The 25,966-nt window shown below is 46.0% G+C and overlaps 1 protein-coding gene across 2 annotated transcripts in view; it reads left to right on the forward strand.

Moving 5' to 3' along the window:
• Positions 1–25,966, forward strand: part of ADAMTSL4 (ADAMTS like 4) — a 386,071-nt gene that overhangs the window by 118,909 nt on the left and 241,196 nt on the right. For both annotated transcript variants that reach the window (XM_082242909.1, XM_082242910.1), the window contains exon 3: positions 21,075–21,823. In XM_082242909.1, the coding sequence (XP_082099035.1) occupies positions 21,075–21,823 (749 nt within the window). The remainder of the gene's footprint in view (positions 1–21,074; positions 21,824–25,966) is intronic.

A 25,966-nucleotide genomic window follows, 5' to 3' on the forward strand; every position in this document is an offset into this window, starting at 1 on the left:
GTCCTAGAGTTACAATGCTCACTCACCCCACTGTATCAGGAAACAAGATGGGACTACAGAACCCCTCTCCTATTGTCCATGACATAGGTGGGATGTGTTCTGTAGCCCTCAGAGATAGCTAACTGATTATTATTATTCGTTTTTGGTTTGATTTTTAAATTATAATGAGTGAATTTTGGTGACGGGTCCACCTTAAAAGTGTTTAAAGGGTATACCAGAGCAATACAAGATCTGAATCTTTCACATGCTGTACATATTAATAAAGGCTGTTGACACTTCTTATTCATAAGCTAGCCTACGTCCTAGATTTAAAAGATATTTAAGTGCATTTACATAAAAGGAGTTTATGTACAATCAAGATTTAGACTGTTTTACGTTATGTACAGTGGCGGTTCTACATTAAATTGCTCCCCGGGCGAGACTCCCTCCCGGCGCCCCCCCCCCCCTCCCCAAAAAAAAAAAATAACATGACAAAACTTCATATCTTGTACACACCACACATTTTATTGTAGTAATACTATGTCATTCCATAACAGTCCAATTTTTCATGTCACAGTGCCCCTTTAAAAATTACAGTATCCCTCATCACATCACAGCACCCCATTACATTGCAGCCATTTTCACCTCATAGTGCCCCTTTACACATCGCAATACCCCTTATAACATCCCAACACCCCATTACATTGCAGCCATTCTCACACCAATGTGTATACTAGTGCGGTATGACTTAAACCTGCAGGGGGACCAGTTTTTTTATTTGTAAATTACTTTACTACTGCTTTAGGCCTGATTTACATGTATGTGGGTTGGCGGCCCACATTTTAGAAGGGCACAGCATACTATTCATTTGAATGGGCTGCTATGCCTGCGTTTCCCGTAGAAAAAAGGTGCATGCAGCATTTTAAAATTTCAGGGGCCTTGAAATCCATCCTGCTTTTGCACCATGCGACTTACTTGCAGTTCCTGCACTGGCAAGCTTTCTGCATTTTTAGGTATGTGGGCCATGCATTTAAAAACACAGTGCGTTTGCATGACACAGTTAACACAAATGTACTGTGTTTTTAAATGCATGGCCCACATACCTAAAAATACAGCAAACTTGCCAGTGAATGAACTGCAGGTAAGTCGCATGGTGCATGATGCCACTGAAATTTTAAAATGCTGCATGCACCTTTTTTTCTGTGGGAAAGCAGCTCATTCAAATGAATAGGATGCTTTGCCTTTGAAAATGTGGGTCCCCAACCTGCATACATGTGAATCAGGCCTAAAGTAGGCCCATCAAGCAGTGTCTGGTCTGGTGGTGGCCCAGCCATGCAGCGTGCTCTCTAATAAATAAATCCTTCTGGACACAGCCTGGTAGTGGCAGCTGGTGCTCAAAATTTTTGGGGGGGCGCAAACAGAAAAATGTAATAGGCATTGCTTTGCGGCAAAAAACTCTGTAAAAAAATAGTGTGACTTTGAGGTCACAAAAGTGTGAAAGGGGCCTTCAGTAATTAAGGTATACAGTGACCAGCGTACCCCCTTTCAAAGCACAGTGACCAGCGTGCCCCCTTCAATGCAGAGGCCAGCGTACCCCCTTTCAATGCAGAGGCCAGCGTGCCCCCTTTCAATGCAGAGGCCAGCGTGCCCCCTTTCAATGCAGAGACCAGCGTACCCCCTTTCAATGCAGAGGCCAGCGTGCCCCCTTTCAATGCAGAGGCCAGCGTGCCCCCTTTCAATGCAGAGGCCAGCGTGCCCCCTTTCAATGCAGAGGCCAGCGTGCCCCCTTTTCAATGCAGAGACCAGCGTGCTCCTTTTCAATGCAGAGACCAGGGTACCCCCTTTCAATGCAAAGACCAGCGTACCCCTTTTCAATGCAAAGACCAGCGTACCCCTTTTCAATGCAGAGACCAGCGTGCTCCTTTTCAATGCAGAGACCAGGGTACCCCCTTTCAATGCAAAGACCAGCGTGCCCCTTTTCAATGCAAAGACCAGCGTACCCCTTTTCAATGCAAAGACCAGCGTACCCCTTTTCAATGCAGAGACCAGCGTGCTCCTTTTCAATGCAGAGACCAGGGTACCCCCTTTTCAATGCAGAGACCAGCGTACCCCTTTTCAATGCAGAGACCAGCGTGCTCCTTTTCAATGCAAAGACCAGCGTACCCCCTTTCAATGCAAAGACCAGCGTACCCCTTTTCAATGCAAAGACCAGCGTACCCCTTTTCAACGCAGAGACCAGCGTGCTCCTTTTCAATGCAGATACCAGGGTACCCCCTTTCAATGCAAAGACCAGCGTGCCCCTTTTCAATGCAAAGACCAGCGTGCCCCTTTTCAATGCAAAGACCAGCGTACCCCTTTTCAATGCAAAGACCAGCGTGCTCCTTTTCAATGCAGAGACCAGGGTACCCCCTTTTCAATGCAAAGACCAGCGTACCCCTTTTCAATGCAGAGACCAGTGTGCTCCTTTTCAATGCAAAGACCAGCGTACCCCCTTTCAATGCAAAGACCAGCGTACCCCTTTTCAATGCAAAGACCAGCGTACCCCTTTTCAACGCAGAGACCAGCGTGCTCCTTTTCAATGCAGAGACCAGGGTACCCCCTTTCAATGCAAAGACCAGCGTGCCCCTTTTCAATGCAAAGACCAGCGTGCCCCTTTTCAATGCAAAGACCAGCGTACCCCTTTTCAATGCAAAGACCAGCGTACCCCTTTTCAATGCAAAGACCAGCGTGCTCCTTTTCAATGCAGAGACCAGGGTACCCCCTTTTCAATGCAGAGACCAGCGTACCCCTTCCAGGATGCTGTCATGTGCCCCCCCCTCCCCCCTCCCCTCCCCTCCTCCTCCCCATTCCCAGTTGCGAACATAGAGGAGAGCGAGAGCAACTTACCTGCAAGGGACTACAGTAGTGTACACTACCCTCCTTGGCTCCTCCTCCTCGCCTCGCCGCCCCCGCCGCTAGTTCTGAGCGCGGCCGCCGCCGCTGCATAATCTGTGTGTAGTAGTGTACTCTCCTCCTCGGCTCCTCCTCCTCGCCTCCCCCCCCCCCCCGCTAGTTCTGAGCGCGCCGCCGCCGCTGCATAACCCCTGGCTGTGTGTGTAGTGTACTCTCCTCGGCTCCTCCTCGCCTCTCCCCCCCCCCCGCCCCCGCTAGTTCGGAGCGCACCAGGCAAACTTTACCGATCCATCCATCGGCTCCTTCAGCAGCAGGGGCGGCAGCGGCGCCGCACCAAAGATGATTTTCTCCAGGAGTCGTTCGTGTGCCGAGTGCCGCCCCCCACGTGATGCCGCCCCGGGCATCTGCCCCGTTCGCCCGTGCCCGAAACCGCCACTGGTTATGTAGCTGAGTTGGCTATATCTCGCTTTTACCGTCTACATCAAAGTGTTCACCCTGTGATCTATGGGACATTTCCCCGCAGGCACGGCCCAGCCATTATAACTAGGCCCTGATCCAGTCTGTGCCTCCCTCATCTTGTACAAAGCAAAAGATTATACAAATTTTTTTAAGCAATCAAAAACACAGGCAATCCTGAAGAAAATAATAAATATATATATACTGTATATATATATATATATATATATATATATATATATATACAGTATCTCACAAAAGTGAATACACAACTCAAATTTTTGTAAGTATTTTATTATATCTTTTCATGTGACAACACTGAAGAAATTACACTTGTCTACAATGTAAAGCAGTGAGTGTACAGCTTGTATAACAGTGTAAATTTGCTATCCCCTAAAAATAACTCAACAGTCATTAATGTCCAAAACAATGGCAACAAAAATAAGTGCACCCCTAAGTGAAAATTTCTGAATTGGGCCCAATTAGCCATTTTCCCTCCCCGGTGTCATGTGACTCGTTAGTGTTACAAGGTTTTAGGTGTGAATGGGGAGCAGGTGTGTTAAATTTGGTTTTATCGCTCTCACTCTCTCATACTGGTCAATGGAAGATCAACATGGCACCTCATGGCAAAGAACTCTCTGAGGATCTGAAAAAAAAGAATTGTTGCTCTACATAAAGATGGCCTAGGCTATAAGAAGATTGCCAAGACCCTGAAACTGAGCTTCAGCATGGTGGCCAAGACCATACAGCGGTTAACAGGACAGGTTCCACTCAGAACAGGCCTCGCCATGGTCGACCAAAGATGTTGAGTGCACGTGCTCAGCGTCAAATCCAGAGGTTATTTTTAGGAAATAGACGTATGAGTGCTGCCAGCATTGCTGCAGAGGTTGAAGGGGTGGGGGGGGTTCAGCCTGTCCGTGCTCAGACCGTACGCCGCACACTGCATCAAATCGGTCTGCATGGCTGTCATCCCAGAAGGAAGGCTCTTCTAAAGATGATGCACAAGTAAGCCCTAAAACAGTTTGCTGAAGACAAGCAGACTAAGGACATGGATTACTGCTATCATGTCCTGTGGTCTGATGAGACCAAGATAAAGTCAAGCACGGTGGTGGGAGTGTCATGGTCTGGGGCTGCATGAGTGCTGCCGGCACTGGGGAGCTACAGTTCATTGAGGGAACCATGAATGCCAACATGTACTGTGACATACTGAAGCAGAGCATGATTCCCTCTCTTCGGAGACTGGGCTGCTGGGCAGTATTCCAACATGATAACGACCCCAAACACACCTCTAAGACGACAATGTAACCATTTTTGTAAATATTTTATTCTATCTTTTCATGTGACATCACTGAAGAAATGACACTTTGCTACAATGTAAAGTAGTGAGTGTACAGCTTGTATAACAGTGTAAATTTGCAGTCCCCTCAAAATAACTCAACACACAGCCATTAATGTCTAAACCGCTGGCAACAAAAGTGACTACACCCCTAAGTGAAAATTTCCAAATTGGGCCCAGTTAGCCATTTTTCCTCCCTGGTGTCATGTGACACCTTGGGCCTATTTTTTTTTTTGAAAAATTATTTTTATTGATTTTGGCAACAAGAAAAATACAAACAAAGACAGTTACCAGTCCCTAACACGGCGGGACGGTACAACAACAACCCCTCCCGACCCACCCCTCCCACCCCCCTACCCTTGGGCAGCTTAACCAACAAAACAGAGTAGAGTAGTGGGGCCCGGGGCGGCCAGAGCAGCACAACTTACCCAGACCGCCCCTCCAGCCCCAGAGGTGCAAGATATAAACATAATATATGACAACTGAATCAGAACATCAAATCAAAAGTTAAAATTAAGAGAGACATTCCCCAACTGAAAGAAAAGGACTAGTGAAAGAGAGGACCTAAATAGACAACCAAGGTGGAGTTGTTACCCCATCAGAGTTACCCCACTGTCTCCGTAGATTCCACCCAAGCCTTCCATACCTTTTCAAATTTTCGGAGACAACCCCGGGATATGTATGTGGCCTTATACAAAGGTAAAACAGCGTTCACCAGCCCTTTCCAGAATTCTAACGAAGGAGGGGATACCTTTTTCCAGTGCAACAGGATAGCCTTCTTGGCATAGAATAACAGGATTATCAAGAGCATCCTATGAGCCACCGAGGGGACCAACCCCTCCACCAGGCCCAGGAGACTGACGCTCTGGGTCAGCGGAACCGGGGCTACAAGTACCCTCCCCAGGCAAGAGACAACCTCCGACCAGTAGCGCTACCTTGGGCCTATTTGGACATTGTCACTTAGGCATGTACTCACATTTGTTGCCAGCGGTTTAGACATGACTGTGTGTTGAGTTATTTTGAGGGGGCAGTAAATTTACACTGTTATACAAGCTGTACACTCACTACTTTACATTGTAGCAAAGTGTCCTTTCTTCAGTGTTGTCACATGAAAAGATAGAATAAAATATTTACAAAAATGTGAGGGGTGTACTCACTTTTGTGAGACACTGTGTATGTATGTATATACCTTCCTCTGGGGTTTAAAGATTGAAAAAAATGTGTCTATTAAAAGTAATCGATATATTTTAAAAAATCCAATGATCATTAAAAAATTCAGACTGGAGTTTTTTTGCATTTCACAGACAGAAAAAAAGAAACATTTTACAATTATTGAATTAGATGTCTCTCATGGGAGTCTGTGAATATATGAGGTCTGCTAGTTTCCAAGTGAACCTCTGACTCCTGACACCTAGAAATTGTGTTTTATGGGCTTTGATGGTCTTCAAAAAAAGGACTTTTAAGTTTTCCAGATGTTACCTCACTGACCGCTGATAAATGTTTATTTAAATTTCTGGTACAACTGATGGTGTCATTCGGATCCTCAGTACTTGCATTGAATGGCTGATATGACACAGTTCTAACCCGTTTCTCATTGTTAATTCAGCAACATACTGCAACTATTAACTGATCTCCAGACTACTAAATTACAGCTCAGCATCAAAGGAAGAAAAGCTTTGTTGTTTGATTCATCTGAGGTTTCCTGTAGAATGAAAATCGTACATCTGACAAATAGGAAGAAGTGTCGGAATTTCATCCCCTTTGGTGTTCTATTTCCAATTTACAATATAAGCACACCTTTAAAGTGTATTGTCAGGGACTGAAAAGTTTGAGGTATTATTTCAATATAATTTTTTTTTTAAATTTTTTTAAAACTTGCTGTTAACCGGTTGCCGACCGCCGCACGACGATATACGTCGGTTATGAGTAAGCGGCTGTGTGTGCCGTGAAACGCGTTAACCTTGGATTACCTGTTCCCTGCACTGTCTGTCTACATATGATTTGAAGAATAAAAGTATTTCTATTGCTTTCATCTACCTGAGTGCGGTTCTACTACTTCCTTTGCGATATACGTCGGCAGTCAGCCCCGGCCAGGCAAAGTGACGTACCGGTACGTCACTAGCCTGGCACTTGCTTGGGAGCCAATAGCGGGCCCGGGGAGGTGCGCTCCCGCCCCTGCTCATTCCCCAGCAAGTCCGTGCTTGTGACCGGCGGACCCGATGTCTGCCGGTCACTCCCCGATCGTCGGTGCAGAGGGAGAAAGGCAGGCGGCTGATGTAAACAAGCCACCTGTCATTCTCCCCTGTGTAGAAACAGTGATCATATGGTTCTACTATGTAGGACCGTTGATCACTGTTCCTACACTTCAAGCCACAGCCAATCACAGTAGGAATCACGCCCCTAGGGACACACACCACCCCTCCCTCTCAAATAAAGTTAACCCCTTCACCACCAGTCTCATTTTGCAGTAACAGTGCATATGTATAGCACTGATTACTGCAGTAATGTCACTGGTAACCCCAAAAGTGTCAAAAATGTCAGTCAAGGGTCCGATCTGTCCGCCGCAATGTTGCAGTACTGCAAAAAAATCGCAGATCGCCGCCATTACGTGTTAAAAAAAAAAAAAAAACACCAAAAATGACAGAAATCTTTCCCTTAGTTAGTAAACGCAATAACTTTTGCGCAAACCAATCAAAATACGCTTTTTGCGATTTTTTTTTTTTTTTTTTACCAAACATATGTAGCAGAAAACAAATTGGCCAAAAATGTTAAAAAATTTAGATTTTTACATTTTTTTGGGGAATTTCATATAAAAAAATGTGAAAAATATTGTTGTTTTTGCAAAATTTACGCTCTTTTTTTGTTTACAGCGCAAAAAGTAAAAATCGCACAGGTGATCAAATACCACCAAAAGAAAACTCTGTTTGTGGGAAAAAAAGGACGACAAATTCGTTTAGGTATAGCGTTGCACGACTGCGCAATTGTCCGCAGTAAAAAAAATCGCAAAAAACCCCCTGGTCAGGAAGGGGGTAAAATCTTCCGGGGCTTAAGTGGTTAATAAATATAGAAAATTCTGGAATAGCCACTAGAGGAGGCTCTCAGTGACTCAGTGCAATTACTCTGCCTCTCAAACCCAATCTCAAATATAAAATCTCATATAATCTTTAACGTGGTAATAGAATTTTAAAATTTTTAGCTGTAGTAAAATATTTCAGGTGATACGGCCGAACTTAATTAATTAGAACAACCTTTCTCAAACACGGTCCTATACAAAACCTAGGGTTTTTCCAGAGGTTTCTGGGGGTTCCTTGAGGAGTGAAAGGTTGACGTTCAACCCAGTGGTGCTCGCATAGTTCCAGGACCAATACTACTTAACCATAGTTAACCAGGTTCTGTCCTGGGGCCAATCCTGTTTAATTTATTCATAAATGATCTAGAGGAGGGGATATCGAGCAAAATCTCAGTATTTGCGGATGATACTAAACTAAGCATGCCAACAATATCTTCTGGGCAGGATGTGGAAACCTTACAAGCGGACCTGAACAAAATTATGGGGTAGGCAACTACATGGCACATGAGGTTATATGTTGAAAAATGTAAAGTAATGCACCTCGGTGCCAGAAAGCAAGCTACTGGGGGGGGGGGGGGAGAGAACCTCTGGGTGAGTCTAGGATGGAAAAGGACCTGGGGGTACTGGTAGACAACAGGCTTGGCAGTGGCATGCAATGCCAAACCGCTGCAAGCAAAGCCAACAGAATACTGGAATGCATAAAAAAGGGGATTCACTCCAGAAATAAAGAGATTATTCTTCCACTCTACAAGACTCTGGTACGGCCACATCTGGAGTATGCTGTCCAGTTCTGGGCACCGGTCCTCAGGAAGGATGTGCTGGAACTGGAGAAAGTCCAGAGAAGGGCAACAAAAATAATTAGGGGAATGGAGGACATCAGCTATGAGGAAAGACTACAAGCACTGAACCTATTCTCTCTGGAGAAGAGACGATTGAGGGGGGATATGATATCAATGTACAAATACTGTACTGGCAACCCTAGCATATGGAAAAACCTATTCAGAGAAAGGAAATACAATAAGACACGGGGCCACTCTTTAAAACTAGAGGAAAGGCGGTTTAACCTTAAAATACGCAGGGGGTTCTTCACTGTCAGAGCAGTAAGGATGTGGAATTCACTTCCTTAGTTGTATCAGCGGGGAGCATTGATAGTTTCAAAAAACTATTAGATGGGCACCTTAAAGACCACAACATACAGGGGTATACAATGTACAACATACAGGGGTATACAATGTACAACATACAAGGGTATACAATGTACAACATACAGGGGTATACAATGTACAACATACAGGGGTATACAATGTACAACATACAGGGGTATACAATGTGTGGTTAACAGTAGACATACACACACATCATAGGTTGAACTGGATGGACTGATGTCTTTTTTCAACCTCACAAACTATGTAACTATAGCATAGTGGTGTTAAAAATGATCCACCTTTTCAAATACCTTACTTCTATTACATTTTTTTTAATCTTTAAAGCAGAGTTTTACCCTTTCTTATGCCCACGGCCTGGTCTGGTAGCCGATACCTGTACCTGTAATCTTTGGCTATTTTTTTGTTTTTTTGGATTAGTTACCCTTTTTTTTTTAATTCCCTCCACTTCCAGCCCTAGTCACTGTGGGGATGTACGTCATATCTTGACTCCCGTTGACTCCTGGGATTGATGACCCTGATATCCCAGAAGTCAAGATTTGACGGCATCCTCTGCTTCTGCCATGGCTTTATTTCTGCAATCAACACAGTGTGCCATGCTTTGTCCTGACTGCGCAGGCGCAAGATCGGGGAGTGCATGCTGGGTAGCCAGCTGCACCAAATCCTGGAAACAAGTACGAGCGGTCTTTAGATGCCTACAGTAGCAATGGCCGCTGTCTGCATACCAGGGACACTGTTAGTAAAAGAAGATGTATAAGCCACACCAATGATCACCCTGATCACACTAACACTTTACACTTTTGATTGTACTAGCAAAGAAAATCATGGGGGTGCTTTTTTTTTTTAAATTAACAAGGAGACTGGAACTTCGCTTTAAGGTATTGTTTTATCTATATCTTGTTGATCTTGCTAATGTAGATACAAATTTTAGTAGGTATTCCTTCATACAGCAGTTTTTTTGATTTTAAGTTAAGTGACTATATTTTTAGTTTGTGTATTATCAGATACAGTGGTGTATTTTGGTTTTGTGCTGCCCTAGGCAAGACTAAAATTGGGCGCCCCCCTTCTCTATCCTATGTAAATTTGCCCCACTTCTTCCTTTTTAATGAATGTGACTCCCTCCAAAATTGAAGGACTCCCAGTCCCAGCATGAACCCCTGAGATCTCACGAGGGGGGGGGGGGAGGTGAGAGGGGGTGGGAGAGAGAGGGAGGGGGATGAGAGAGAGAGAGAGAGGGAGGGGGGATGAGAGAGAGAGAGAGAGAGAGAGAGAGGGGGTGGGTGAGGGAGGGAGGGGGAGGGAGAGAGGGGGTGGGTGAGGGAGGGGGAGGGAGAGAGAGAGGGGGAGAGAGGGGGTGGGGGAGGGAGGGGGAGAGAGGGGGTGGGGGAGGGAGGGGGAGGGAGAGAGAGAGGGGGAGAGAGGGGGTGGGTGAGGGAGGGAGGGGGAGGGAGAGAGGGGGAGAGAGGGGGTGGGGGAGGGAGAGAGAGAGGGGGAGAGAGGGGGTGGGTGAGGGAGGGAGGGGGAGGGAGAGAGAGAGGGGGGGGAGAGGGGGTGGGTGAGGGAGGGAGGGGGAGGGAGAGAGAGAGGGGGGAAAGAGGGGGTGGGTGAGGGAGGGAGGGGGAGGGAGAGAGAGAGGGGGTGAGGGAGGGGGAGGGAGAGAGAGAGGGGGTGGGTGAGGGAGGGAGGGAGGGAGGGAGAGAGAGGGGGTGGGTGAGGGAGGGGGAGGGAGAGAGAGAGGGGGTGGGGGAGGGAGAGAGAGCGGGGGTGGGTGAGGGAGGGAGGGAGGGGGAGGGAGAGAGAGAGGGGGTGGGTGAGGGAGGGAGGGGGAGGGAGAGAGAGAGGGGGTGGGTGAGGGAGGGGGAGGGAGAGAGAGAGGGGGTGGGGGAGGGAGAGAGAGCGGGGGTGGGAGAGAGAGAGGGGGTGGGTGAGGGAGGGAGGGGGAGGGAGAGAGAGAGGGGGTGGGTGAGGGAGGGAGGGGGAGGGAGAGAGAGAGGGGGTGGGTGAGGGAGGGAGGGGGAGGGAGAGAGAGAGGGGGTGGGTGAGGGAGGGAGGGGGGGGAGAGAGAGAGGGGATGGGTGAGGGAGGGAGGGAGAGAGAGGGGGTGGGTGAGGGAGAGAGATGGGGGATGAGAGAGAGAGAGGAGAGAGAGAGGATGATAGAGAGATTGGGTGAAAGGGAGAGAGAGGATGAGAGAGAGGGTGAGGGGGGGGATGAAACAGGAGGGGTTGAGAGAGAGGGAGAGAGATGGGGGTGAAAGAGAGGGGGGATGAGACAGGAGGGGTTGAGAGAGAGAGAGAGAGAAAGAAAGAGGGGGTGAGAGAGAAAGAAAGAGGGGGTGAGAGAGAGGGGGATGAGACAGGAGGGATTGAGAGAGAGAGAGAGAGATGGGGGGTGAGAGAGAGGGGGATGAGACAGGAGGGATTGAGAGAGAGAGAGAGAGATGGGGGGTGAGAGAGAGAGAGAAAGAGGGGGTGAGAGAGGGGGGGATGAGACAGGCGGGGTTGAGACGGGGGGGTGAGAGAAAGAGAGGTGGGTGAGAGAGAGAGGTGAGAGAGAAAGGAGGGGTGAGAGAAAGAGAGGGGGGGTTGAGTGAGTCAGAGAGAGAGGAGGGGGGGTGAGAGAGAGTAGGGAGAGGCGGCTCTAGCAACCAGTGGCCAAAAGAGCCTCAGGTGGAGGGGGGGTGGCTTTTTTGCTGCCTCCCTGCAAAGTGCCGCCCTAGGCCTGGGCCTTGTTGGCCTAGACCAAAATACAGCACTGATCAGATATGGATCAATGATTAAAAATCTGAAATAACAAAAACTATATTATTACAATTATTTTGATCATTTGAAGGGTACAGTTTGTGGAAATTGGCTGCCAAGGGGTACACAAGTGAAAAAAAGGTTTGGCACAAGAGATCTTGTACAGCCATTCACTAGGGTTATCTAGGCTTCTGCATGGAACCCTATTGTTTCTCCAGATGTTGCTAGGGGTTCCTTGAGCTGTGGATGACTGACCTACCATCTGAGCGTCAGCAAAGGTTCCAGTTCTAATGCCACTTGGCAAAGTCAGTGAGGTGACACTAATGATTTTTGAGCCTTCTGTAAGGGCGGCATTCTGAGCACCACTGTAAGGGGGCCATTCTTTCCTTTTGGCCATCAATGTAAGGGGCTTTTTCCCAATGGGTTCCCTAAATCCTGATAATTTTTTCAAGGATGCTCTTAGGTTAAAAAGGTTGAGAAAGTCTACATTAGCGTTTACATCTACATTAACCACTTTACCGCTGCTCACTAGAGCTCTACTGCGGCAAAGTGGCTCGATAACGTCTGGCGACGTAGACCTACGTCGCCAGACATTCCCCTCTCTCGGCGGCGCGCGGATCTCCTAAGTGACAGGTAGCGCCAGATTGCAGGGTTCAGCATAGCTGAACCTGCGATCTGTCCCTGTGTCACTCAGTCACCTCCCCCCACACACGTCAATAAGCACCAGGCATACATTAACCCCTCCCTCTCCAATAAAATTAACCCCTTCCCTGCCAGTGTCATTTTTACAGTAACAGTGCATATGTATAGCACTGATTACTGTAGTAATGTCACTGGTACCCCCAAAAGTGTCAAAAATGTCAGTTAAGGGTCCAATCTGTCCGCCGCAATGTCGCAGTCCCGCAAAAAAAAATCGCAGATCGCCGACATTACTCGTTAAAAAAAAAAAACACCAAAAACGACAGAAATCTTTCTCTTAGTTAGTAAACGCAATAACTTTTGCGCAAACCAATCGAAATATGCTTATTGATATTTTTTTTATACCAAAAATATGTAGCAGAAAACAAATTGGCCTAAAATGATAAAAAATTTTGATTTTTACATTTTTTTGGGGGGAATTTCATATAAAAAAATGTGAACAATATTGTTATTTTTTCAAAATTGTCGCTCTTTTTTTGTTTATAGCGCAAAAAGTAAAAATTGCACAGGTGATCAAATACCACCAAAAGAAAGCTCTGTTTGTGGGAAAAAAAGGACGTAAATTTAGTTTGGGTACGGCGTTGCATGACAGCGCAATTGTCAGTTAAAGTCGCACAGTGCCGAATCGCAAAAAGTGGCCTGGACGTAAGACAGCAAAATCCTTCGGTGGTAAAGTGGTTAAAGGAAACCTGTCACAAGAGAATTATGAAGGCATTGCTGGTCTCTTCTGCTGATTCTCGTGCTGATGTTTTGGTTTTGTTACTTTCCGAGTCTCTTACCTGTAACAATAATAGAGATGAGTAAAAATTACTTTTTTCAACTTTCCTTTGCTGCACACTTGTTCCTGCTCATGCTGGATTTATCATCAATGTTACTTGCCATGGATGCAAAAGGAGTCACCACATCACACCACCTCGAACGGCCAAGATTTAGGAAGAGAAGAAGAGGTCTAACTGCTAGAGGAGAGGGGGCATAGAATATGCCAAGAGGTGCATCCTCCAACCAGTATCCATACAACTGATCACATGACCAATTTTTGAACTGAAAATCCAGTTTGGGTGGACTGACCCTAGTTTGCCAGGCACAGTTACTGATGAGCAGAAGAAAATTGTAACTAATGTCCAGGGAAAGATGTCAAATAGACAGGAAATTATATAAAATGATGGATGCCCATACAGAAAAGCTGAGATTGATAACGCTGTTCTACAGACAATTGGCACTTTTCCACTGCAAGTACCGGCTCGGCTCTACTCGGCCCTGCTTGGCCCGGTTTGCTTCTCCACTGCTGGTACCGAATGGTACGGTGTTGAAACGGTTCGGTACGGTACGGTACGGTTTGCTTTTCCACTAAAGTAGTACTAAAGTTAAGTGGGTGGGATAACAACGGGGTGGGTGGGATTCTCTGACCAATCAGTGGCTAGTAGTGACTGCATGCAAAGGATTGTGGGATATGGTACCGGGTATGGTACCTCTTGGAACCACAATCGAGGTGGTACTGTTTTTGAGAGCCGTACTGTTTGGTTCCATGCAGTGGAAAAGCGCCGTCGTACCGTACCGTCCCGAACCGTTCCTACACCGTACCATGCGGTACCAGCAGTGGAAAAGCACAAAAGCGAGCCGAACCGTTCGGTTCCATGCAGTGGAAAAGCGCCAATAGACTGATATACCTGGGCCAGTGTATAGAAAGCTGCTTTGTTGACAATAGCTAAGGGCCTGAGCATAGCATTACATATCTGCTTTCATTTCAGTTCTTTATGAGGGAACCATGCTTCACTGCAGATGCATAACAAGTAATCCTATCCCTTCTAGAGCAGCTGTGTGACTACCACAATGGGCTGAATGCAGGAGGCTCCCCGCTTATCCCACTGACATAAGCATCCCATCAACGAACACATTACCGAACGGCAGTCACTGTGGACCTACGAATAAGCTCTCATTTGGACACAATACGGGAGGGGAATGTAACAGCCAGTTCTTGCCTGAAGACACGTGTGCCCAAAGAATACAAACACTAATGGACATTAAAAAGTTAACAGTGAAATCCTGTAGATAACTGGTCTAAATAATGTAAAAGTGTATATGTTAAAAACTGAAGTGTTTAGACTTTCAGCACCCTGTTTAGAAAGACACTGTCACATTGCCCATTCAGGGAAAAGTGACAGAGTTTTTGTAAGGCCTCTCCTGACCTCATCTTGACAGCACTCCTTTGTTGCTTCTACGTGTGACCTCCTTCCCTGTGACAGTGTTTGGGCAAAACAATGAAAATAGTACTGCTTAAGAGCCGGTTCACACTGGGGCGACCTGTCAGGCGACCTGGTCGCTTGACAGGTCGCCGTAGGTCGCCTGCCATAGAGAAGCTGTGGACCCGTTCTAATAGGACTTAGAAAAAGGGTCCGGAGCTTCTTTGGGGCGACCCGGAGCGACCTGCATTGACTTCATTGTTATGAAGTCCGTGCCGGCCGCTCCGAGGTCGCGGTGCGAGCTGCGCACCGCGACATGTGAGGTCGCCCTGGCAAGTCGGATAGCTCTAATGTGAACCGGCTCTAAATGCCCCAAACTCATATCAGTTGAATCAGCATGTGGATAGACTGGTGCAAAACAGACAGGATCACCTTGTCTAACTCTAGTAGACTTCTACAAAATGGTGGCCGTCTGGACACAGACACCAACTCTCTATGGCATGAGTGTGATTAGAATAGGTGAAAGATGGCTTCAGCTCCTGTTCTCTGCCTGTAGAAGCTCCTCATACACATTTTGACTTGTTTGTGGCTCAAATGAGACTCATATAATTTAGAACAGTGGTTCTTAACCTTGTTGGAGGTACTGAACCCCACCAGTTTCATATGCGCATTCACCGAACACTTCTTAATTAGACAAATAAAATATGTTTTTTTCAAATTCCAAACATAGGTATATATTTATACATAGGTGCACAAAATGAACAAAACCATTAACCACTTAAGCCCCGGAGGATTTGGCTGCTAAACGACCAGGGGGTATTTTGCGATTCGGCACTGCGTGACTTTAACGGACAATTGCGCGGTCGTGCGACGCTGTACCTAAACGAATTTGGCGTCCTTTTTTTCCCACAAACAGAGCTTTCTTTTGGTGGTATTTGATCACCTGTGCGATTTTTTGATCATGCGCTATAAACAAAAAAAGAGCGTCAATTTTGCAAAAATAGCAATATTTTTCACATTTTTTTATATGAAATTCCCCCCAAAAAAAATGTAAAAATCAAAATTTTTTAACATTTTCGGCCAATTTGTTTTATGCTACCTATGTTTGGTAAAAAAAATTGCAAAAAGCGTATTTTGATTGGTTTGCGCAAAAGTTATCGCGTTTACTAACAAAGGGAAAGATTTTTGTCATTTTTGTTGTTTTTTTTTTTTAAAGCATAATGGCGGCGATCTGCGTTTTTTTTTTTTGCGGGACTGCGACATTGGGGCGGACAGATCGGACCCTTGACTGACATTTTTGACACTTTTGGGGTTACCAGTGACATTTCTACAGTAATCAGTGCTATACATATGCACTGTTACTGTAAAAATACACTGGTAGTGAAGGGGTTAACTTTTTATTTGGGAGGGAGGGGCTGTGTGTGTCCCTAGGGGCGTGCTTTCTACTGTGATTGGCTGTGGCTTGAGCTGTAAGGACACTGATCAACGGATCTACATAGTAGATCCGTGTGATCAGTGTCTTTACACCGAGGAGAATGACAGGCAGCTTGTTTACACAAGCTGCCTGACTTTCTCCCTCTCCCCCGCCGATCGCAGAGTGGCCGGCGGACACCGGCGGCGCGCTCGCTCCCCAGACCCTCCCAGGCTAGTGACGTACCGATACGTCACTCTGCCTGTGAGGGGCTGACCGCCGCAGTATATAGTCGTGCGGCGGTCGGCAAGCGGTTAAAGAACAAGGCAGACTAGCCTTTTCATCGAATCTGGCTCTCCTCACCTTGAATTCAGCGAGCGTTGTGTTCTTGTATTTTCCATCTCCATGCAGCTTAAGGAAGTGTTCTCTTAATTTTGCCGGTGCTAGACTAGAATTGCTCAACTTGGCATTGCAAATCATGCAGTTAGGACGCTGACTCCCATCACGTTCCGTTATACATGTGAATCCATATTGTACATATTCGTCCGACCACTTTCTTTTTTTGCTCGACATAGTTAGTATGAAGGGATTAATATCAAGAAAGAAATCACACGACGTACCATCACGTCAGTTACAATTCAACTACTGGGAGCGCCAAATTCCCTGCACCACAGATAGGCCAAGCGATGTTGCGTGATCACCTGCAGCCAATGAGCGGGGCGTGTCATCACGAATCATATGAGTCGGCTGTGTGTCTTGACCTCAGCCGAACCCGCGAGACTGACTCACCGCACCTCTGGGGTTCGATCGAACCGAAGTTAAGAACCACTGATTTAGAAGATCATGAATAAAAAGACTAAAAAACAACTCAATGTGGTTAAAACATTCCTTACAGTATCTACTGTATAGGGTGTAAATAGCAAAAATGGAAATCCAATTAGGAATGTGACCGGTTGATAGAGAATGCTTAGGGGGAGATTTACTAAAGCTAGTACACTCAGAATCTAGAGCAGCTGTGCATGGTAGCCAATCAGCTTCTAACTTCAGCTTGTTCAATTAAGTGTTGGCAATAAAACCCGGAAGCTGATTCATTTCTATGCAGAGCTGCACCAGATTTTGCACTCTCCAGTTTTAGTAAATCAACCCCCACAGTGTTTTCTCATGCCTGGGGAGCCACAGGAGGGGCATACAGCTGGCCAAAGGAGTGAATGGCTATATGCCACTGTGAACCCCAATGTTTTTGTGCATTACTGTGTGTATGAACTATTTTCCCAAAAGTGGAACTTTTCGTTTTGGAAAATGTGCTGTATGCCCATGCACAGATGCATCGGCTTTTACACAAATTCAAGGGGCGTACAGCCATTCACTTCTATGGTCAGCTGTACAACCCACCTGTGGCTCATCAGACTCAGAAAAACATATTTTTTATGTTAAAGCGGAGTTCCAGCCATTTACTCACCTGTCCAACGGTCCAGCGATGCGGCCGCCGGAAGCCTTGATCCTCTCCCTCAGGGCCGGCATCACTGCTGTGGGCACCCGGCTGTTACAGTTTGCGGCTTCACAGCCGGGTACCCACTGCGCATGCGCGAGTCGCGCCGTGATTGGCCGGCAATCTTCTGGGACCTCTGACGTGTCCCAGAAGATTGCAGGGAGGGAGGGGGAGAGGAGAACTTCCGCTCAGGGTGCCGCGGCGCTCCGAGCGGAAGTGGGAGCGGGTACCTGTCAAAACTAGGTACCCGCTCCCCCCCCCAAAAAATGACATGCCAAATGTGGCATGTCGGGGGGTCAGGACTCCCTAAAGCGGAAGTTCCACTTTTGGGTGGAACTCCGCTTTAAGCAAATTTTTTGCCTGCAAATATCTGTGTGCATGTGGAAAGTGGAAGTAAACCCATAGATTTAACAGGTTCAAAAACAGTTATAGCCCTGGCATGCCAGGAATGCTAACTGTCACATTGATTGTGCTCTTAACCAAACTTTCAAAACATCCAATGGCTAGTGTCAGAACTGATCACATGTGCAGCATCATGACGATTGAAGATTAAACAGAGGCCAAGATGTCCGCTTCCTTGGATGAAAACGATAGGATGGCTAACTTCCACTTTTGGAAATACCATGGTTTTAGATTTTATAGAATATGTGTTTGTTTTCTTGAAATCTCATTGGGTGATGTTTGGGGTCAGTTTAGATGTAGATAATGCTTAGCACGCCGCCATCACCTACCTACCCTCAGATACCTAGGGAGTCTGCTTACAGGGACCCCTTACTACTCTCCCAATACCTACATTGAATTTACCCCCACTGGGAATCTACAAATGGAGTTATGTAAGATTACGTCCTCCGTTTGCTGACTGATTTTTAGGATCCTTGAGGGAAGTTTGTGGATAGGTGCGGCCACCTCCGCTGCCATTATTATCTTCACCCTGCTTCCCCAATTACTGCTCAATATCGGTTCCCCAATTTGACATGGAACAATAGCATATACCTATCTAGATGTCAAAATATACGATCAAGGAAGTAGTAATGCAGCAGTCTCTTGGAAAGACAGATTCTTATCTGCTTGCCTTTTAACAATCCCTGTGGCCTCCCCCTCTTTTTCGTCTCATCTAGGATGTCTTTATGTGTCTGAGATTTGCTTCCGCTGGACCACTGAGAAAGGCGACTGACCAAAACGCGTCTGGTCCCTCCTCGGACATCTCAGTCACCCCTAGCTTCTGAGACGTAACCCTAGGCCACTTGCTTGTTTTTTAAGTGTTTTGTTTAGCTTCACATGTATCTGTGGTTTATATTACATGTATTTTTGTACAATACATTTTTGAAAAAACGTATTACTCAAGTCCTGGTCATTGCCAATTAAAGTCCCACTCTCTTGGGGATCTGCTCTTTGGTCTATATTAAGGGATGCTGGCAATTCCCAGGAGTACCACTGATTCCGAACTATCTTTTTCCATAATGCTTAGCAATGTTCCTCGTCATTACTTTAGCAGTCAGGCATTACATGTGGTTGAGCGGTTTCCAGGGACAGGTTCTCGTTGCTGCATGTGATGTGTGAAGAGAGTGGGGATTGTAGAATTTCTGATGTCAGGAATACCTCCGTTAGTAGTAGTATCGGAATCCTAGTGACAGCACATGTCATTGTTACTCCGCTGCTATTTCTGACTTGGCAAAGTTCACTCCTCTTCCGCTGCAGGCCTTTGTCCAGGAGAGACAGATCCCAGCCTTGATAGGACACGCAACATGAAAGAGTATTATTCTGTGTGCAGTCCTATTGTGTCTCGTTCACACAAACCCTCAATCGCTATGCAGTACAAATATCGCTATACCGTCCCTTTGTACTCCAAAGAGCTGGAAACATCGCACTGAAAACAGAGAGATTGGCAAATTACTGTATGTGTAACAGTTACATTGATACGGCTGTGTTGAAATGATATTTGGCTTTTTGATGTCCATGGGGGCGTGTAAAATATAGCGTACTTGATGGATCATAGCGCTGAAATGTGTCTGGGGAATGCTGATGTCTCAGAGAGATTGCCATGTTGACAGCGGATTGTGAATGGTAGAACATTAAAGTTTATGAAGGAGTGTAGTACACTTTGGCTCTTGGGCCTATTTAATGCAGTTCCCAGCCTTAAAAATCTGGATTGTATTGGAAGTCGTTACACGGCTATTTTTTTCCATATGGTGACATCCCACATAAAAAAAGATGAGACGTGTTAGACAGTGTAGACCAGGCATTCCAAATCACTTGTCGTGTTCCAAAAGTGATTGCCCTTATTAAACACTTTACCGCTGCTCACTAGAGCTCTACTGCGGCAAAGTGGTTCGCTATTGTCTGGCGACGTAAACCTACGTCGTCAGACACTCCCCCTTCTCGGCGGCGCGCTCGCGCCACCGGAGGCTCGCTCCTGCTGTATTCAGTCACAGCGGGAGTCGGGCCAGGGGAGGAGCAGCGGCGACCGCCGCTGCTCTTCCCCTATCATCGGGGAATCGAGTCTGGAGATCCGCCCACTTGTGTAAACAAAGCGGGCGGATCTCCTAAGTGACAGGCAGGGTCAGATTGCAGGGTTCAGCATAGCTGAACCTGCGATCTGTCCTTGTGTCACATCGTCACCTCCCCCCACACATGTCAGTAAGCACCAGACGTACATTAACCCCTCCCTCTCCAATAAAATTAACCCCTTTCCTGCCAGTGTCATTTTTACAGTAACAGTGCATATTTATAGCACTGATTACTGTAGTAATGTCACTGGTAACCCCAAAAGTGTCAAAAATGTCAGTCAAGGGTCCGCTCTGTCCGCCGCAATGTCGCAGTCCCGCAAAAAAATCGCAGATCGCCGCCATTACTAAATTAAAAAAAACACCAAAAACGACAGAAATCTTTCCCTTAGTTAGTAAACGCAATAACTTTTGCGCAAACCAATCAAAATACGCTTATTGTGATTTTTTTTACCAAGCATATGTAGCAGAAAACAAATTGGCCAAAAATGTTAAAAAATTTTGATTTTTACATTTTTTTGGGGGGGAATTTCATATAAAAAAATGTGAAAAATATTGTTATTTTTGCAAAATTGTCGCTCTTTTTTTGATTATAGCGCATGATCAAAAAATCGCACAGGTGATCAAATACCACCAAAAGAAAGCTCTATTTGTGGGAAAAAAAGGACGTCAAATTAGTTTAGGTACAGCGTCGCACGACCGCGCAATTGTCCGTTAAAGTCACGCAGTTCCGAATCGCAAAAAACCCCCTGGTCAGGAAGGGGGTAAAATCTTCCGGGGCTTAAGTGGTTAAAATGATTATGTGTGAACATTTATGAAACAGATGTTCGAAATCTAAAGGTTTAAATCTGATAGATTGGCAAACCCAGATGATTTGTAAGATGCCCCTATAAATGAGGATCATTTTGTTTTACTTCAAGTTATAGATTGTGGGTTGGAAATGCTGCCACGTTTTCATTTACCATTTTGTTTAGTTTCTGGATCAATCTAGCCATTGAGTGTGGCTAGTTCTTTACATTCTTTCCTGTAGGACACCAGCAGTTGGACATCTTCCAACTTTCTCCTTTATTAGTGGTCTATTTAAATGTATGTGCTTTTAATGATGAATTAAACTAAGAATATTTTAATCATACGCTTCCCTTTGTGCTTTGCAGTTACCTCATCGGACACCAAGACAAGCCTTAGAGGATGAAGTTGTTGAGAATAAAATTGCTGGCATGTGGGGCCTTTGGGGACCTTGGTCTTCGTGCTCTCAAACTTGTGGCTTAGGAGTTATTGAGAGAAGTCGAACTTGTTTGTCTCCATATCAGCAAGTTCCCTGGATGCCAAGATCAGAGCCAAACCCTCATATTGTTCAACCCCAACCTCAGCCTCCATTTCATGATGATAGATCAAATGTTTTTTCTATGGGACCAGCTAGGCCATCTTATCCATTTCATACAGATGGAGAAATTGCAGCTGCCTATGTAGACCCTTACATGCCAAGAAACCCATCTTCTTCCCGCTACAATCATTTTAACCGCAATGCCAGACAAGAAACAGTTCCTGGTGGATCCCAGCTTATTCATCCAAGACGGGAATACCCTCCCTATCATCGATCAACATCAAACCGAGGTCGTGGAGTACCAAGGAACCCTGACACATTGTGGCAGCCATCTCCATTAGATGCCCCACATAGACAAGATGCTCTGCGTGCTTCTGAAACTATCTCCATCCATAGGAAACCACACAAAGATAGTCCTATACAATTTAATACAAGGAATGCTTCAAGAGGTGATGATTCTTCTGCACCATGGCCATTCTTTCCAGATTCTATTCCACTTCTGAAACCTGAAAGTTGGGAGGAAACCAACCTAGGACAAGCTTTGCCTCCTCCTACTAAAGAGTCTCGGTTTTCACGCAGGTAAGTTGCTTCTTTCAGAAAAAGAAAAAGCTATATTTAAAATACAGGTAATAAAGTTGACTTAATAGACCAGTGATTGCTGGTGCCTTCTGCTGCCATCTGAGCTTCAAATTTCTTTGACTAAAAAAAGAGTTCTTATGGGGCACTGACCCTTCGTTGTTAACACCACTTTACATGGCCGCATACAGTATTCCTTTAATTACAAAGGCAAAGAGGTGGCCTTTCCTTGTATAGTTAGTGGTCATAGACTTTTTCTCCTCGTCAACAGTGGAAAAACAGCTCCTATAAGCTTATTTACATTGTAATATCTTGGGGGGTCCAAGACCACTAGCCAGCCAAGTTGGTAAAAGCAAAGAGTCTTTATTTTTTAAAGGACGATAACAGCTTCTTTTAGTATGGAAAACAAACCAAACAGTCTATCGACCTTTGTTTTTACTCAAACTTTCAGCTCACCACCAGCAAAACCTTGCCCCTAGCAGGGTCAAAAGTCCTCCCTGCTTCAGGTTCCAGAAAAGAGCCACAGGAGCCCAGGCAGCGTCTCAATAGCCAGACAGTCCACAACCCCCACACAACTGTGTCCTCTTTACACTCAACACCTCTACAAACACCTACTGACCTTTACAGACCTCTCTTGCAAGCGGTTTAACCCTTACAGGACCAAGATAACCATAGTCAGGGTTGGAGGCTCCCACCCAAAAATCTCTCAGAGTTAGTTTTCCTCCTTTACCGGATTATCCTGGAACCCCTCATTCTTCATGGGTGAGAGTCCCTGAGTACTCCTCCCATTAAAGGGACTGTAGCGGAGTAGCAGTATGATCCACGATATCTCCACTGGTAGTCATGTACAGCATACAATAATCCTGGTAGCGTATAATATTCCCAACCCTCCAATAACCAGACGACACAAATGGCTTGAAGGTCAAAACTAGACTGCTTTGTTTATTGAAAAACACAGGGATCTACACTCAGCCAAAACCCCTCCCTCTTCGAGACATTCCACACACAGAGCTGAACATCCCATAATAACCTTAGTCTGCCAGACAAACAATAGGACAATAGGAGGCAGGTATGTAACAATAACAAACCCCCACCCATCTCCTGAGGGACATTGCTCAGACATATGATAGTCCCAAGTGAAAGAGTTCTCACTCTATCCACATAAACCACACTCCAAACACTTGTTTCTTAAAGGTATATACATGCAATAAACATAATGCATATACCAGGGGTCTGCAACCTTTAAGACATAAAGAGCCACTTGGACCCGTTTACGAAGGAAAAAAAAAACTGGGAGCCGCAAAACTTACAAAAACCTACCTGGGGTCGAAAACAGGGACGTAATTAGAAATCACAGGGCCCCATAGCAAAATTTGCTATGCCCAATGATCATACCCCAATTCAGAGACCAGCGTACATGCCCCTTTCAATGCAGTGACCAGCATGCATGCCCCCTTCAATGCAGAGCCCAGCATACATGCCCCTTTCAATGCAGAAACCAGCATACATGCCCCTTTCAATGCAGTGACCAGCATACATGCCCCTTTCAATGCAGTGACCAGCATACATGCCCCTTTCAATGTAGTGACCAGCATACATGCCCCTTTCAATGTACTGACCAGCATACATGCCCCTTTCAATGTAGTGACCAGCATACATGCACCTTTCAATGTAGTGACCAGCATACATGCCCTTTTCAATGTAGTGACCAGCATACATGCCCCTTTCAATGTAGTGACCAGCATACATGCCCCTTTCAATGTAGTGACCAGCATACATGCCCCCTTACAATGTAGTGACCAGCATACATGCCCCTTTCAATGTAGTGACCAGCATACATGCCCCCTTTCAATGCAGAGACCAGCGTGCGTGTGTGCCCCCTTCAAAGCAGTGTGTGGGCCCCCCCCCCCCCGAGGCATCAGTTCACTTACCTCACACTGGTGCCTGGCGTGCTGCTCCTGACGGGAGTCTGGACGGACGTCTTCTTCGAACTGCATGCGCGCCGCTGCCCTCCTCTCTGACAGCGGGCGGGAAGGTAACGTCGGGACGGTGCGTGACTAACGCACGCACCACCCCCCACGCGACGTCACAGCCAGGACAGCACCACAGTGGGGATTGTCGGGGCGCACAGTGCGCCTCCTCCCCTCGCTAGCATCCGCCCCGGAGCCGCAGCAAAGGTTCAAAAGAGCCGCATGCGGCTCCGGAGCCGCGGGTTGCTGACCTATGGCATATACGAAGGACAATATCCAGTGGCTGTGTTTGCTACAGGGACCACAACCCAAATAATGGAGACACATATCACCTATCCAGGGCCTATCCCTGGCGTCCTGTACTTCACGTTATCACAATATTCTAAGCCATACTAGGATTAGTAAAACAGGAATAAATTATGTTTTTTTTGTTTTTTTTATATTATAATTTTTATTAAATTTCAATTAACAACAAGAATAAAACCTTTTCTTATATTACAAAATCATTTTTTCCCCACCTCCCCTTTCTTCCCAGTCCCCTTATATTTACTCTACTCCTGCATTGGGGGTCCTACCCATCCCTTCTATACCACTCTGACAAGCCGCTATCTTGCTCACTCCCCTAGTCTATACACTATTATATTTCTATATAGTCTCTGTTTTTGTTTAATATTTCCACTTTCTCCACTTATTTGAGAAACTGTCAACTTGTTCTTCATCTATGCTACACAGGTATTCAATTTCATATATATATATTCCACTCTGCTACTCCATTCCCTTACAGTAGGAGCTTCTATTTCCAACCATCTTTTTGGAATTGTGCCCTTCGCCGCCCCTGTCCTGGCATTTTTTCCTATTTAAATTGAATTTTTTTACTTTTTATTTATTATTTTTGTTCCTGTGTGAACTACAATCAACTGTTCCTGTGAGAACTACAATCAATAGCCAGACTGGGCGACGCACTGGATATTCCAGATCCTTATGGTCTTCCCAGTCTGGGCTGCAAGCACAACCCAACTACTAGCTCCGCGCTAAGTTGTCCGCAACATAGCCCCACTGGACATGGGCTGACCGGCGAGTGAAACACCTCGCGAGGACGCATAGCCCTGGTCACGGCAGCATTCACGACCAGAGTCTCAGCATACCTCAGGCTGCAACACCACCACCCCCAACAATTTCGCAGGAAAGGAGGGGGGACACCACTCATCATACCACAGTCACCAGGCGGGCGCCACTCCCAGCAGTCCAAGATAGTGCAGTGGACTGCTGGGAGTGGCGCCCGCCTGCTGACTGTGGTATGATGAGTGGTGCCCCCCCCCTCCTTTCCTGCGGAATTGTTGGGGTGGTCGCTGGCCCCCCTGGGGAATGGTAGCCTCCCTGTGCCCTTCCTCTCCCTTGTGCTTCCCCCTATACTTTGCTGTGTCCCCCCTTAAATTTGGATGTCCTCATCTGTCCCCTGGCCCCTCAGTCTTTAGAACCCACATCAGATTATCAATGAATGAATCAATCATTTCCCTATGATGCACATTGTCTTAGAGAGGTGAAGCCATGCTGTGGCTTCTGCTGCATTCCAGGTTTACATAATGGGGATCCCAGCTTAGAAAAAAAGCTGTTCATTCGAAGGGATTGCATGAGGACTCGAGGGCATACAATGCGATTAGAGGAGAAGCGTTTTAACCTCAGGCAACGCGGGGGGTTCTTTACTGTTAGGGCAACAAGATTGTGGAATTTTCTACCACAAGAGGTGGTTTCTGCGGGAAGTATGGTGGCTTTCAAAAGACTCTTAGACTTCCATCTCAAGGATCAGAACATTCAGGGGTATGTGAGATGATTACAGCCACACACACCTACACAGGTTGAACTAGATGGACTATTGTCTTTATTCAACCTCACCTACTATGTAACTATGTAACATGATGGCTCTTATTTATATATCCCTCCTCAAGAAATACTTTTTTTGCGATTTCATTGTGACTTGCATTGACTTCTGTTAAATGAAGTCACAAGCCAAAATGAAATCGGAGATGCAAATTGCACTGATCTGCAGCTTTGAAATCGTGCTGAAGTAACGCGATTTCAAAGCCGCACTGGTGTGAACCAGGGCTTATAGCTTTATTTTGTTTTTGAACACCTATTGTAAAGCTGTCATGTAATATAAATTAGTGTTTTTTTGGAA

The sequence above is a fragment of the Pelophylax lessonae genome (genome assembly GCF_965119305.1).
Source record: "Pelophylax lessonae genome assembly, chromosome: 13".
Taxonomy (NCBI): Eukaryota; Metazoa; Chordata; class Amphibia; order Anura; family Ranidae; genus Pelophylax; species Pelophylax lessonae.